This window comes from Engystomops pustulosus, chromosome 6 (genome assembly GCF_040894005.1).
Source record: "Engystomops pustulosus chromosome 6, aEngPut4.maternal, whole genome shotgun sequence".
Lineage (NCBI taxonomy): Eukaryota > Metazoa > Chordata > Amphibia > Anura > Leptodactylidae > Engystomops > Engystomops pustulosus.
The window spans coordinates 44,443,749-44,458,901 of record NC_092416.1 but is presented as its reverse complement, the minus strand read 5'-3'; the positions used below and the strand labels follow the sequence as shown (position 1 = coordinate 44,458,901).

Genomic DNA, 15,153 nt, shown 5'->3' with positions numbered 1-15,153 from the left:
TTTAATCCGGCCCTGTCTGCACATGTGATCGAGGGTGTTCCTTTCTTCTTCCCAGAGTTCTCTGCCCTATGTAACATGTTGTGCTCGCGGCCATTTTGCTATTAAAGGGGAAAAAAATAATTCTTTCCCTCGAATCACCGTAAATTTTGGATTTGTGCCGAACAGAAGTTTTCCTGAAATTCTAAACAAATTCCACTTTGTTAGAATCGATTCGCCCATCTCTAGTTGGAAGCCATAAACAGTTATTGAACAAGCCCCTGATTTGAGATGAGAGAAATGATTCACTTGTCATGGAAGGTTTATTACAAACGGTAATGAAAACTTCATCCATTTCTGAAAATGGTATTAATAAAAATTGCCTTGTTCATAGTAAAAGAAAAAAAACAATGACATAAAACAGACAAATACAAATATGTGGCAACTGTATAATATGGAAAATGCAAACATGGGGAAAAGAACTATAAAAAGTAATCAGCTTTCACCTCTCAGCTTTCAGAGGTTCCTTTAAATATTAAAGATTTTAACTGGTTTCTATGATATAAAAACTATATGTAACTATGAGTTTCACATCGGTTGTGGGGAAAATATTTGAGGGGTATGTTAGAGATGCTACCCTGGAATATCTCACTGTAAATAACCATATAACCCAGCATCAGACTAATCTGGTACAAAAAAATGAGAAGGTTGGGACTAGGGGAAAATCTGGGTATTTGGCTTCGAAATTGGCTTGTTGATAGAAAACAGTTGTCATTAACAGCATATTGTAAGATGGGGTCATGCTCGAGAGAGGCCTAGATGCCGTATTGGAGAGCAAAAATATCAGATCTTATCAGAATAAAACTTTTGTGAGTAACTAATGTTGATACATGAAGTTATTCTGATGCCACATTAGTAGTCGGAATTACTTTTCCCTACTTTGGGCCAATTGTCATCAACCTTGCAGATTCTTTTTTTGCCTTCCTCAGGATAATGTAAGACTAGTACCGTATATTGCGGCGTATAAGACGACCTGGTGTATAAGACGACCCCCCTACTTTCCTGTTAGAAATATAGAGTTTAAGATATATTCGCCGTATAAGACTACCCCTTTTCCAACAGCCAGCTCCCCCTGTATATTGCCAGCCTGTACCCCCAGTATACAGCCAGCCCCCCTGTATATAGCCAAACTGCCCCCCCGTAGTATACTGCCAGCCTGTACCCCCAGTATACAGCCAGCTATTATACAGCCTGGCGGCCCCCCAATTGTGCAGAATGCCGGCCCCCCCAGTTTGCATCCTGCCGCCTCCCCCTCTATATAGCCAGCCTGCTTGGCACACTAATAATAAAACAGCTTCTCACCTTTCCCCGCGATCCACCGAAGCTCCGCTGCTACACTCCAGCCGGCGGTGACAGCTCATTGAGCGCTGGCGGCTCACAGAATATGACATCAGCCGCGTGCCGACGTCTTATTCTCTCTGCGATGCCGGCACCCACGGAGCTGTCACCGGCGGCCGGAGTGTAGCAGCGGAGCTTCGGTGGTTCGCGGGAAAGGTGAGAAGAAACAATACCCCAGACCAGACTGAAGATTTTTCAGTCTTCAAAAGTCGTCTTATACGCCGGTATATACGGTAGTTTGGACTTTATGAACTGTCTTTTTCCAACCTTTTTCACTTTGATTCTAAGGAAAATAAATTGTCTACCTCTGCCCTATGGTCCATTTCCCGGCTCTAAGTGTGACACCAGATTGAACACATTTTAAGGTTTTATTTAGCATTTTTTCTGATAACATGCACACTGTAAGCCTCAAACAGTTATATCACAGACTTTTTTAAATTAATACACAGACTATAAATTACAGGACAATATAAGAAAATGTTAACCTAAAACCTATGTAAAGGCCTTTAACATCAAATGGGTAGAAGTAAAGCTTACTCTCTGAGGCAGATGTAAAAAAAAAATAGCATAAAATGAATTCAACAAATACCCCTGAAATCCGCATTCATATCCTATATATTCATCATATCATATCAATACCACATAAAATATGGGGAGCTGTTTTAGCAGATTAGTTTAAAGGGTAACTGTAGTTTGCGATTATTTTTAATACTTTATTAAAGGGGTATTCCCAGGAAGACAAGTTTCTTAAATATACTCAGGATAACAAAATAACACATTCTCTAATTCACTGTTATTAACAAAAATACAGCATTTCACAGATATAATCCCAACCTGTCTCTATCAACCTGTCCTGGTGTTTACAATTACAGTTGCCTCAAGATCCGACCATAAATCATCTGACTATGATCGGGCAGAGCAGATTCATTATCTGCATCCTGCTCCTCCCCCTGCATTAGAAGACCAGCTCAAACACAGGCACTTCCTGCCGGCAAGCAGCATATAGAGTTTACTCTACAAGCTACATATTAGATAAGGTCTTTATCCGGGGGGAGGGATATGTTTCCACCCAACTGTGCACAAAACAGTAGAATAGCTAGTAATAGAATAAAACATGTAATTTCATGTAGGTGGTAAATGGTCCAGTTTGAACACTTGCAGTAAACCTGAAATAAACCAAGGAACTACAATATTCCACTGTAACTGTTTGCTGGGGAATTGTGTATTTTGGCTTTAGAGTATCTTTTCGAAGACCATCTAGCACCAAATAGTTGTACCATACAAAAGTATTTTATAGTTTTGTTCTCTGCCTTAAGTCATTTTAACTTATTCATTATGCTTTTCTGCCAAGCCATGTTCCTCTCCATGTTCTTCTTCTGGATATTGACAGCTCCAGGAGTCCAAATCTTCCTTTGGGTTTCTGTTCATAATGGGATGAGGGTGCAGTGGCTCTCCTAGAAATATTGAAACGGGACAAAATAGTAAAATAAAAAGCAGAAAAAAATAAATACTATTAAACATATCTTGTACAGATCTAAAAAAATATTTACATGTTATATGCTAGTTATGGGGGGTCTCCATTTTAAGATTTTTGGGAGAGTGTTCCTAAGAAGGACATTATCAAACACCTTTTTTAAAGGCCACACATTAGATGAAAAATATCATTAATATAAGTGGTTCCCAACCTTTTCATAACCAGGGATCAGCTGAAAGCACATATTTTCTTCTACGGACAATTGCGGGAGGAAGAGTGATGAAAAGCTTGAGTGTGCTACCCTTACACTGTACCTTACCCAATTCTCTTGAGTGGCCATCAAGTATGTAATTCCACCTTATTGGCTCGTTAACTGTATGGTTCCCCTCTTTACTTCAACCCTCCCTTATAGTACCCTCTTCCTGCAACCCTTCTTTAATACCCCCTTCCTGCACCCCCCTTGTAATACGCCCCTATTTTTCTGCCCCCTCACAATGCACCCTTTTCCTGTAGCAAAACCCACTAATACTGCCCCTTTCCTTTGGCAACTAAAATGCCCATTTTCTGCAGCTTCCAGTTATAATACCCCATTTATTGCTGCAGCCGTACTTTTAATGCCCCATTTCCTGAAGCTTTCCTCCTTATACTTCCCACTTTCTTTTGTTGGGTTTGCCTACTACATGGACCAGTAACATGGTCATAACATGCATATACGAGTTAATTATTTTATTGTGATATACACATTTTTTTTATTACTATAATATATACCTGCAATTTTCAACAATGGAGCAGATTTCATTTTCCATATGATGAGATGAATGGCGACTGTTATCAACAACAGGATAAACACTGTAAGCGCCAAAACTATTGCCAGAAATGTCCAGTTATTGGGAGATGGTTCTGGGGAGAAATGAGAGAACATACTTTAAATGTTGAGGTATCTTGTATTGCTGTCTCGAGAACGCCGTAGATTACCTTCTGGTATTTATTTCTCACCAGGAATGTCATCTTTAGCTGGTGTTGGTTCCACTAGCTTATGCTATGCTTATTTTTAAAATGCCTATGTCAGCGTTCTAAATTATTTTAGTACTTTATATAAGTTTGATTAACATTATTTGGCTCCGGCAGTGCGTGGTCAATCCTGGCTGCCTGCTCAATACACATGACAGGAAGTGGGGGGAGGGAGCTGCATGAGTGTGGGGAGGAGACTTACCTTATATAAACTACTGAAAAGATTCAGATTGCTGACAAATGCTTGTTTTTAACCTGTCACCAGCTAAGAATGGCATTCCTGGTGACAGCTTCGCTTTAAAGAAGTTTTCTCACACACATAAGTTAGGCCCTATCCCCAGTGCCACACTTGGCAATTTCTGTCAGCTCCATAAAAATGAATGGAGCAAAACGGTCATGCACGGCCGTCTGCTCCATTACTCTGACGGAGGGATAGGGGTCTGACAAAGGTACATGGGACCCCATCCGACCCCTCATTTTCATGATCTGTGGAGGTCTCATCACAGGCCCTGTGGATAGTGCCTAACTTGTGTTGTTGGGAAAACCCATTTAAGGGTTCGAATTTTGAGACACCCAGTCATTGTAATAGAGCATGCGTGTTTTATATATATATATATATATATATATATATATATATATATATATATATATACAGGCGGCCCCCTACTTAGAAACACTCGACTTACATACGACCCCTAGTTACAAACGGACCTCTGGATATTGGTAATTTATTGTACTTTAGTCCTAGGCTACAACAATCAGCTGTAACAGTTATCAAATGTGTCTATAATGAAGCTTTAGTGTTAATATTGATTCTTGTGACAACCCAACATTTTTTAAATCCAATTGTCACAGAGACCAAAAAAGTTCTGGCTGGGGTTACAATGGTAGAATATACAGTTCCGACTTACATACAAATTCAACTTAAGAACAAACCTACAGACCCTATCTTGTATGTAACCCGAGGACTGTCTGTATATGGGAAGTTTTCTGCCACATAATGCATTATATTGCAATCCCTGGTGCCCGATGGGGGAATATAAAGGCCGACGCACAATGATCCAATGTCTTAATAAATTCCCCCCATAGTGTCCACAAACACTGTTACGCCTCTTGAACCCACTGGACTGCTGATTATGGAATAAATATTTCTAATTAAAGAGAAGTTGCTAGTTTCAGCATGTTTTTATGGCATTTTTCTACAGAAGATCAACAGGATGTATTCAAAACTAGAGGCACGTTTCTCATCTGTTGGCTGCACTGGCTATAAGTTTTCCACAAATGCAGGAAGAAAGTCAGATACATCTTAACTACTGCATCTACATTTCCGGACAGCTTCTTGTACACAGGAAAAGGGACGGATATCTTTTTCATCTGTACTTACCACACTCAAATTGAGTTTCTTAAAAAAAGCTGTGCTCAATTTTCTGAACATTTTTACTACAGGGAACTCTGGTTGGAGCAGTTTAAGTTTTCCAACTGCTTAATAAAGTGACCTGATGTGAAGGTGGCGGATTGGGGCAAATAGTTGCAAGTGCTAGCAATGAGCTAGCATTTGCAATTACTTCAGGGCCTCCGTGACACTGATGTGGCACAGAGGTCCTGATAAATATTCCCCAATGGCCCAGATATAAAACTGCTGTGCCAGTTGTCTGAAAAGAATTGGCCATTTATCAACAGTGGTACAAACTGCTTGAGGAATGTGCAGAGTGCATAAAAAAATCCAGATTCATCAAAAGTGGCGGACAGTATTCACTAATCAGGCGCACCCTGCACTGTTCCGGAAGTGGGCACTAACTTTTTTTGGCGCACCTTTAAAGAGTGTGTGCCACAATTCTGTCGAGTCGCAGTAATAAATTTGGTGCACGATCCGACTCTGCACCTTAAGGTCGCGAATTTTTGGTGCGGCAGACACAGTGCAGCAGAGACACTGTACTGGCGCAAACACTTCATAAATACATGTTCAAGCAGTTTGCACATTCTTTTCAGTGTAAAGTCAAACAGAAAACTGGTGAAAACACTTTAATAAATGTCAGCCAACGTCTTTGGAGCTTGCACATGTATTTAAGAAGTGACTGCACTTTGATTGACAAGACAGAAAAAAATATGCACCTAAAGGGGCACGTTAGTGCTCAGTAAGAGTTTGCAACACATTTAATACAAATACTCGACAGAATTGTGTCGCACACTGTGGGGCTTATTCACCAATGGTCCTGGTCAGTTCTGGTCGGACAATGCACTTTCGGTGATCGCGCAGGACAGGTAAGTAAATGTGCCGCTGTATGTTAAAGTTGAACCAAAAATAAAATGGTGCACCCTTTCCGAGCAGGGCGGGGTGCACCAGATAATCCAAGTGGTTTGCACTACTTTTGATAAATCTGGGCCACTGTCCTACTGTGTCTACAACCTAGAATTTCATAATGCTATAGTTTACTTGCATCAGTTTTCCGATAAGACATTGTGGTCAACATGACAGATGCTCCTTAACATAACTAAGGCCTCTTCCAAACTAACGTATGCTTGCCCAGCACATAGCCCGGGCGACCATATAGCAGTGCGCTGGTAAGAGGAGGGGTGAGTGCTGCTCACCCCTCCCCTCTTCATAGGGAGCCATGCAGCCTGGCCATACGGGAAAAGATAGTGCATGCTCTGTCTTGTTCCTGTTGACAATACGGTATGGTGACACACGTGTGGGCTCACCTCAATACGGCCATGACATAGGTGTCTATGGCGATCGATTTCCGTCTGCTCTGCTCTGTTACGTAGGGCTTTACGGCAAGCCACCAACACCATTGATTTTATTTTCCATTTGTTCTTCACCAAAACATTACTATACAAATATGCAAATGATGCTGAAGTGCTTATGAGCAAAGCACCTTAGGGCTTCAGCTCCACTGCAATAACAACACTCCATTTTACACTTCCACTTCCCAGCGCCCTCTGTTATCCTTTTGCCCTCAACTATGTCACTCCGGAATCGAGAAAGATACCCTGTCATGTTTTTCAAGTTAGGCTCCTGGCAATCTCTGTCTGCCCCATAGAGATGAATGGAGTAGAACGGACATGCATGTCCGTCTGCTCCACTCATCTCAGGGAGCGATGAGGGGTCTGATGGAGGTACCTTGGACCCCCTCTTCTTGTGATCTGTGTCGTCTAACTTATTTTCCCAGAAAACCTCTGTAATCCTCTGTAAGTTGCACATTGCTAAAGTGAAGTTTTGGCATAGAAGAAGCAGTAGCCCAATAAAAACAATGGTATGGGTAGCATGTGTGGGCACAGCCCTACATAACATAGCAAAAAGTTTGGGTAGGTAAATTGTGACAACAGATTCCCTTTAACAAAAAACTTTCAGCTCCCTAATCTTAACATTTGGACTTGTGGTTGAAGTGTCATGCATCATGTCTTTCCTGAGAAAAACTGTAAAGTTTAATCATCCACCAACTCCCCCACCCTTGATAAACAGTGTCACCCTAACTGGGAAACTGATATGAAGGGGAAGATCAAAACTTGAAGCAATACTCGTAAGTGCAGCAAAATTTACATATGTTGATTCCAAAATTTACATATGCATAAAAATAATAATGAAGCTTTTTCTGCATTGAGGACAAGAATTCTTATGCGTGTAATGCAGGACACCTAGATGGCTACATGTATAGGAAAAAAGCAGGTCAGAAGATGATAGTCTTGGGAACTGGTCCAATATAAAGCCATAACATCCAAAAGTCAATGGGGCACATTTACTAAGGGTCCGCAGCCACGAATCCGTCGGGTTTTTCCCGAATATTTCCGCTTTGCGCTGTATTTCACGGGATTGTGGCCCACGCGATCGATTTTTGGCGCAATCGCGCTGACTTTCGCGCGACAGAAATCGGGGGGCATGGCCACCGGACAACCCGAAGGATTCGGAAAAACCGCAGAATTTAAAAAGCCATTTGTGTCGCAAGATCAAGCACTCACATACACCAGGAAAAAGCAGGTGAACTTCGGCGGACCTCGGCGCAGCAGCGACACCTGGTGAATATCGGCGCATGGACCTTAGTAAATGCCGGCAGAACCCGAATCAGCGAGAACCCGCCGCTGGATCGCGACTGGACCGGGTAAGTAAATGTGCCCAAATCTCTGTAATTGAGGGCAACTTCTACATCTACAGAAATTATTTCCACACCAATATAGATGCTTCTTTACTGTAGGATAATGGGGGTAAAGGGCTCTACAGGATGGAGGTAGGTATTTTTAGTCATGCAAAACATGTTATAAGATTATGTTATGTTTATCATTGTTACCTTTAGTCATTGTTGTATCCTTATCGTTCAGTTTACTTTCAGGTTTTGGAGTTGAAGATAGGAAGGAATGAATTTCATATCTGCTTGTTCCTGTTTTCTGAGTTTGCCTGGAAAAAAAAGCGTGAACTTGAAGTGGAGATGATGTGAATCTACTGGTTTGCCTTGGATTGGCTCCGAGTCCCCAGAGTTGGGGATTCCCTGGTGTCCATCCTTTAACTTCAGAACAGGGATGTTAAAGGGGTATTCTCATTACAGCAAATTAATGTCATTCTTTTTATTATAAAAAGTTATACAATTTTCCAATATACTTTATGTATCAATTCCTCACAGATTTCTAGATCTCTGCTTGCTGTCATTCTATGGAATGCGTTTGAAATCTGACCACAGTCACACAAGTGCACGACTCATATATCATAGAGAGTAATCAGAGCTGTGTGTTATATAACGAGCCGTGCACCTGCGTGACCATGGTCAGGTTTCTCTCCACTTGTAGTAAACATAGACGCATTCCATACAATGACAGCAATCAGAGATCTAGAAATCTGTGAGGAATTCATATAGAAAGTATATTGGAAAATTGTTTAACTTTTTGACATGAATTTGCTGTAATGAGAATAGCCCTTTAATGTTGAGCTTGCTGCAGGGTCACTGGGTTACTACACTGGGGAAAGTCTTCATTATTAACAGCTAGAATGATCAGAGCAGATTACAATAGGAAGCAGTGCATGATCTAGACAAGGGTCCGGGCAGGCAGCGCTAATACACCGCAGTATAGGCTAGCAGCATTTTGGCACATCAGGAGAAAATGGGAACTGTAGGTCAGAATGTACAGCAAACAGGAAGAAGAGGTCAGAGACCAATTGGGGACAAAGGCCTTTAGTATGGAACATTACAACTACTTAGCTGCAGAAAACTATTAGATTGAATTGTATAGACACTAAACAAATCAAAAAGCCTTCATTAGTGAAGAAGCAGGGATTAGGAACAGTTTGGAAATTCCTCTGAATCACTCTCTAGCCTGACTGATTTGGCAATCTTTGTGCAACGCTGCGTAATCTGTGTGCGGTATATAAAGAAAGGAATTATTATTAATAATTATTATTATTAGCCTCTGACGAAACAAATTTAGCTTTAAGAAATCACACCTTTTTTTAGGATACATTTACATGAACGTGCAAATGGATGTCTGAATGCAAACAGATTAGAAAGAAGCCATGTGTGTATTCTGAACAGCCAACCAATTGTAACTCCCTTCCATCTTGACCCTCTTCCACAATCTATAGTGTAATAAGAAATAGGCTAGAGTAAAAAGAGTATACCGTCAGGATCTGACAACCTCATTTGTTTGTTTGTAGTCTGTAACTATACGGACCGGGGTGGATTAAGATTACCATGGGTCCTGGGCTGTATGAATATTATAGCCCCTACAAGTCTGGAATCACTTCCTACATATGGTAGTAGAATCAGCTTCTTGGGGTATGGAAAATATGCTTTCTTTCAATCTGTGGTTTTAGGACCTTTGGAGGACCTTCAAAGTTCCTGAAATGGCTCTTGTGTACATGTGTATTGACAGCAGGAACAGATGTCTGAGGATTTCATGAGTGAGGGTCTTTCTCAGTATAAGATTTGGTGGGTGGTCTGGGTGGCCATGGGACCTGGACAAGTGCCCAAACCGCCTATATTATAATCTACTACTTATGGAGACATAAATAATAGTTCATTTTTATTTTAGATGCATTGGATTAAAATAAGAAATGTTTACAATGCATAATAAATAAAAAGTATAAGTAATAGAAAACTTAAATTGTACTTATTCATACACATTAAATATATTACATACAATTTATTAAATGTACATACAGGGACACACAGATTCCACTTTTTTCTTCAAAGTATTTCCCGTTTGGACACTCCTTGCATTCATATTCATATGTTGAGTCTTCTTTTACTAAAAAATTAATGACAGACATTAAGAGATGTCACTTGGAATGAGAATCTTGTACTCATATATCATGGTATATTCATTATTTGTTTGACCTGAATCCTCCTCAAATGCCCATATGAGCTTATTTACATAGTTTAAAACACATTGGGGCACATTTACTAAAAACAGTGCAAACTGCATTATGTGCAGTTTGCCTGTGTAGCGTGTAGAGGGCGCCAGATTTAGGATTTCTAGCACATGTTTTGCATGCATCTTGCGCCCCACACTACCGCGACAGAGGGCAGCACTTTTTTTGGTGCACCTTTTACATGGGGCGTGCAGCACATTTCTGTCGACCTTTGATAAAAGTGCCGCACGGTCCGACTTCACTGCCCATTTCACTGCAGAAAGTGTCCCGTGCACATTTGTGTCGCTACATACATATGCAATGTGCAAAATCAGACAAAAAAAATCATGCATGGGCTTATAAATCTAATATATCTAATAAATCTGGGCCATTATAATCACTTAAACTAAGGATATTCAGTATTTTGTGTAATTACAAACCTATTTCTCTCAGAATATGGCAATGCAGAGAAAAAAAAATATTTCTTAAAGGGTTTTTTTCAAATACAAAAAAAAAACATGAAAAAGACACAATTTATAATTTTTTATCACAGAGTTTATCAATCAAGTAATATGTATCACAAAATGGTTAAAATGAAGGAAAATGATGTGTCGGAAAAACAACCCTTATGTGGCTGTGTATATACAAGTTGTGGTTCCTGGAAAAAGATAAAATGTTGCGTGAACTATAAAATCTCAAGTTGTCTTACTAGTAGGAGGCTAAATTCAGAGAAACCAGAAATCGACAGGATAAGCCATGTAGGGCACAACACCCACGTCTGCTACCACTGGAAGGGGACAGGATGGGTTACCAGAACTCGTGCCTCTTCCCACTCCTTTATGATACTTGTTATACTGTAACTTTTTCTTTACAAACGCTAGAGGCCCCATTGATGATCTGTGAGCTGTGACCTTGTGCTTTTTACAGATTTTTTTTTACTGATGATACTCTGATATTAGTAGAGGCAGGGGCGTAACTATAGTGGTAGCAGCCATAGCAGCTGCTATGGGGCCTACAGTGTCAGGGGGCTCCATCATCCTAACTGACAAACTAAAGAATGGAGGATGTACACCATTATATACATATTATGCTGCACATTGTACAACATAATATGTGTGTAACATATATGTGATGCATATATGCTGTATGTGTGATGTGTATATACTCGATGTGTATATATACTGCATTATACTCTATATGTGTACTGTGTATACTGTGCAACTGTAACTCACATTTGTGAGTATATAATTATGTATATTTTTTTAAGGGGGAAGGGGGCCCCATTTATGCTATGGGGCCCTGCCTCTCCTAGTTACGCCACTGAGTAGAGGCATTAGTTTGCTATAAGAACCAGTGTAGGACATGGGAAACATTACTATGGCATTTCGTTTTTAGTTAAAGTTTAGTTGTAAAGTATATTTGCATCACACTTTAACTTGAAGATTTTTTCAGGTTGGAACATTCCATTCACTATTAACATATAGAAATACATAATCATTTTTCCACCTAATTTAAATATTAAATAACATCTAAATCAGTAGAATTATCTAATAGATTGTATATATTCACTGTTGCCCCAAAGGTCGATGCACAGAGGGGAGGACTGAAAACATATCTGAAATTACATAATAGAACATATACTTCAAAAATTTCAGACAAATTCTGAAAGTAGAAAGAGTCCTGAGTTCTGTCATATATTGGACAACATGATTTGGAGCAGAATTTCTCATTGAAAATCCTTACAAGACGCCTATATTGACATCTCTCCCAGTAGCGGTGTCTGTACACAGGGGGTTGTCTATCACTTTTAGTTGGGCTTCTCCTAAACTACAGAATGCTTCTTACTAATTGGACTACATGGGGGAGATTTATCAGAAGTGTCTGAGAACAAAACAGTTCTAGTTGATTTTGGCAACCAATCAGAGCTCAGCTTTTGTTTTCCCACAAATGTTTATGTAATTAAAGCTGAGCTCTGATTGGTTTCCATGGGTAACTGGAGCAGTTTTACCTTAGACACTTCTGATAAATCTCCCCCACATGTGAAACTTTTCGAAAAAGCATGACCCAGCAACAATGGACACATCACCATAATCTTCAGTTTTAGGCCTTTAATCCCTTTTGCATGCTTATTCGTGGACAGTTCTGCCAGAATCAAGAATGTTGATTTATGGCAGACTGGATTTTGTGATGAAATCCTTGACCAAATAGTCTTCGCCTCGGCTCTTCATGAGTTTGTGAGAACTTTCCATCTGTCACTAATGCGAGAAGAACTGTTACCTGTTCTGTTTAGCAGAGGTCTCGGATTTTTGCAGTCTTTAATCTTTGTACATGAGGTGCAACTTTCAGATTTACAGTAATAACCTGGACCGCAACGACATTCATTTGGCCTGTTCTCTACATCTTGACAGGCAAAGTTATCTGCAAATAAAAAAAAATGAGTTTGTTATGTCCTGCAGTGACATGCGTTTTCTTACCCTGGGTCTTAATAGAATTGGTCTACAAAGCAGGGTGTAGATCACAGTATTCCACTACAAGACACCCGAGGCTAAGGATATACAGTGATATACAGTCACACATCATACAATCATAATATTACACTGTGTCCGAAAAACAATGCAGGATCCATAACGTAGGACCCTGAGGTCCTGTACAAAACAGAGTAGATAGGGTTTATCCCTGTATTTTAACATTAGGAGGTTGTCTAGCAACAAATATCTATTTTAGTACAAGACTTGGAAATTGGTGCTTTCACTTACAGATTATTTAACATTTTTTATACAAACACGAATAAGGAAAGCCTCCGCCTTCTAATTCTTGGTTACGCCTTCACATTTAGTCAGGAGTTACTATAAGCAGATGGGATTTCAGTTTATATAGTTGATATAGATACAGATGATATAGATAGTTTTTAGCCATAGCAAAGCCTTAAGTACATCAGATGATAATACACATATTTTCTACATCTTTCTTAATAGGTGCACAAATTAATCAGAGGTACCAGTAGATACTCCACACACCATATAGAAGGCAGGAATGGCATCTGCCAGGTAGACATTGTATATGTCTCATATCCAACAAAAATGAATGTATTCATCTATCCATAGATAAGGGAATAAGTTCCAGATTGCTGTAAATGGTGCACTGGTCATACAGGTTTACCAGCACCACAAAGGGACCTTCTGCATCCTATTCCATCCCAACTAGAGATCAGCACACCTATTCATTGCTTCAAAGATATTGTACAATATTTCAGGCGTTGTACAGTTTCAGGCATCAAATTTGTATATATTCTGCTTCACATTGGTTGACCATGTAAAAACTTTTAAAATTGGCACCCAAAACTTAGGGAATGGAGATGGACTAGGGGAAAAAATAGTAATAAGTTAACTTAACAACATAGTACCTTTTCATGAAGACTTCATGAAGGTTTAGAAGACTAAAGAGGATTATATACCAATTTCCAAGTCAATTGGAGGAACATCAGTTCAGACCGAATAGATTCGGACCCGAACCAAAACGTTTGAAAAGTTCAGCAAAGCTTTAGTGATGCAAACCTTAGATGTTTTTCTAATCTCTAGTCCAACTCTGGGACAATCACCTTTCTAAAAAAAAAATAGGGGGCATTCATTATTGACTTTCAGACTGAAAACTTTTATTTTTATTCTTCTAGCTGCGCCTGTTGCAACATATTTATTAAGTTTCAGCACCACAATATTGGTCCTTTTCCGACACTCATGAATCTTTTTTGGGCAAACAATTTTGGTGCCGCTTGGGGATCCGACACTTTTCCTACATATCTAATTTTCTGACATGTTTTTTGGCGTAACTTAGATCTTCATAAAGCTAGTCCATTCTATGTCACCTTCATGAGTATGGAGTCATTGCAGACCTTTTTTCGGCTGTGCGCCAATTCACTATTCCCTTGTGCCACCATCTTGGATCCTGATGTGAAATATAGCGTGATTTCTCCAACAAAAATCAAAATGGACCAGCGCCGCAATTGATGAATGTCTGCCATGGAGTCCAATACCTACAATGAAGATGTGGATTCACATGTATGCCTCTCACCAGTTACCTCTTTGAGAGGTCCAAGGAGTTGTTTTCGGACCCCCCATTGATATGATTAGAGATACTGTTTCTAGCCCTATAATATTATATCTTGAACTGATATTGATGTATTGCCTGTGATTCATAAATCTGCTGCTTGTCAATATCATAGGACAATGATCATAGTACAGGTGTAAAATCCAATAAGACGTAGAACCTGCGTAGAGTAATTAGGGCTTTCAGTTCTGGACCACGATCTGTCATCCAGGATCATTATTAGTAATGCGGTGAATGTACAAAGTTACTCTGCATATGATTCTACTTATGTGCAATAACATTTACTAGTTATCTAGAAAGTACATTTTTCAGAGTTAGATGACACTTACCCCGTCCACATGGTGGGCAGCAGACTGGATTCTCATTAATGTTCACCTTGTAGTGGCCATTAGGACATTCCTCAGCAGCAAAAATGGCGGTGGCTTCCATGAGCAGCACACAACACAAGGCCATCAACGAACTCATACTCCAAGTAAGATTCATTGCTATAACACTATGGAGCCGTTCTTGTGTCTGAATGGCTAAAAGACTCTGCTATAGTTCAGATGTGAGTCTTCTATTTTGTCTCATGTGGGAGGACTTTGTACGTCAGACACATTTCCTTTTGGTTTCCCTTTACTCTAATAAGCCAAAAAAATGAGTCCCCTGCAGTATAATGTACAGGCAGCATTTTATAGTGAAGGAGAAGTTAAGAAGACTGTAATAATGTCCTTTGTATAAGCAATGTAAGCAATGTGCATCTTTTCTGCATGTCTGTATAGAGATCCCTGATAACAGTGCCCCTATGGCAATGATGGCAAACCTTTTAGAGACTGAGTGCCCAAACTACAACCAAAATCCACTTATTTACCATGAA

General features: G+C 39.8%; 1 protein-coding gene across 1 annotated transcript; it reads right to left on the bottom strand.

The window, feature by feature from the left end:
• Positions 1-1,578: 1,578 nt before the first annotated feature.
• On the bottom strand, positions 1,579-14,866 carry TNFRSF18 (TNF receptor superfamily member 18). The gene is made up of 6 exons (XM_072113249.1): positions 14,627-14,866; positions 12,471-12,611; positions 10,003-10,090; positions 8,143-8,249; positions 3,617-3,748; positions 1,579-2,828 (listed from the first exon to the last, which is right to left on the bottom strand). Exons 1-6 carry the CDS (start codon positions 14,778-14,780, stop codon positions 2,701-2,703), a joined length of 750 nt encoding a protein of 249 aa, XP_071969350.1. The 5' UTR covers positions 14,781-14,866; the 3' UTR covers positions 1,579-2,700.
• Between the last annotated feature and the right edge of the window lie 287 nt (positions 14,867-15,153).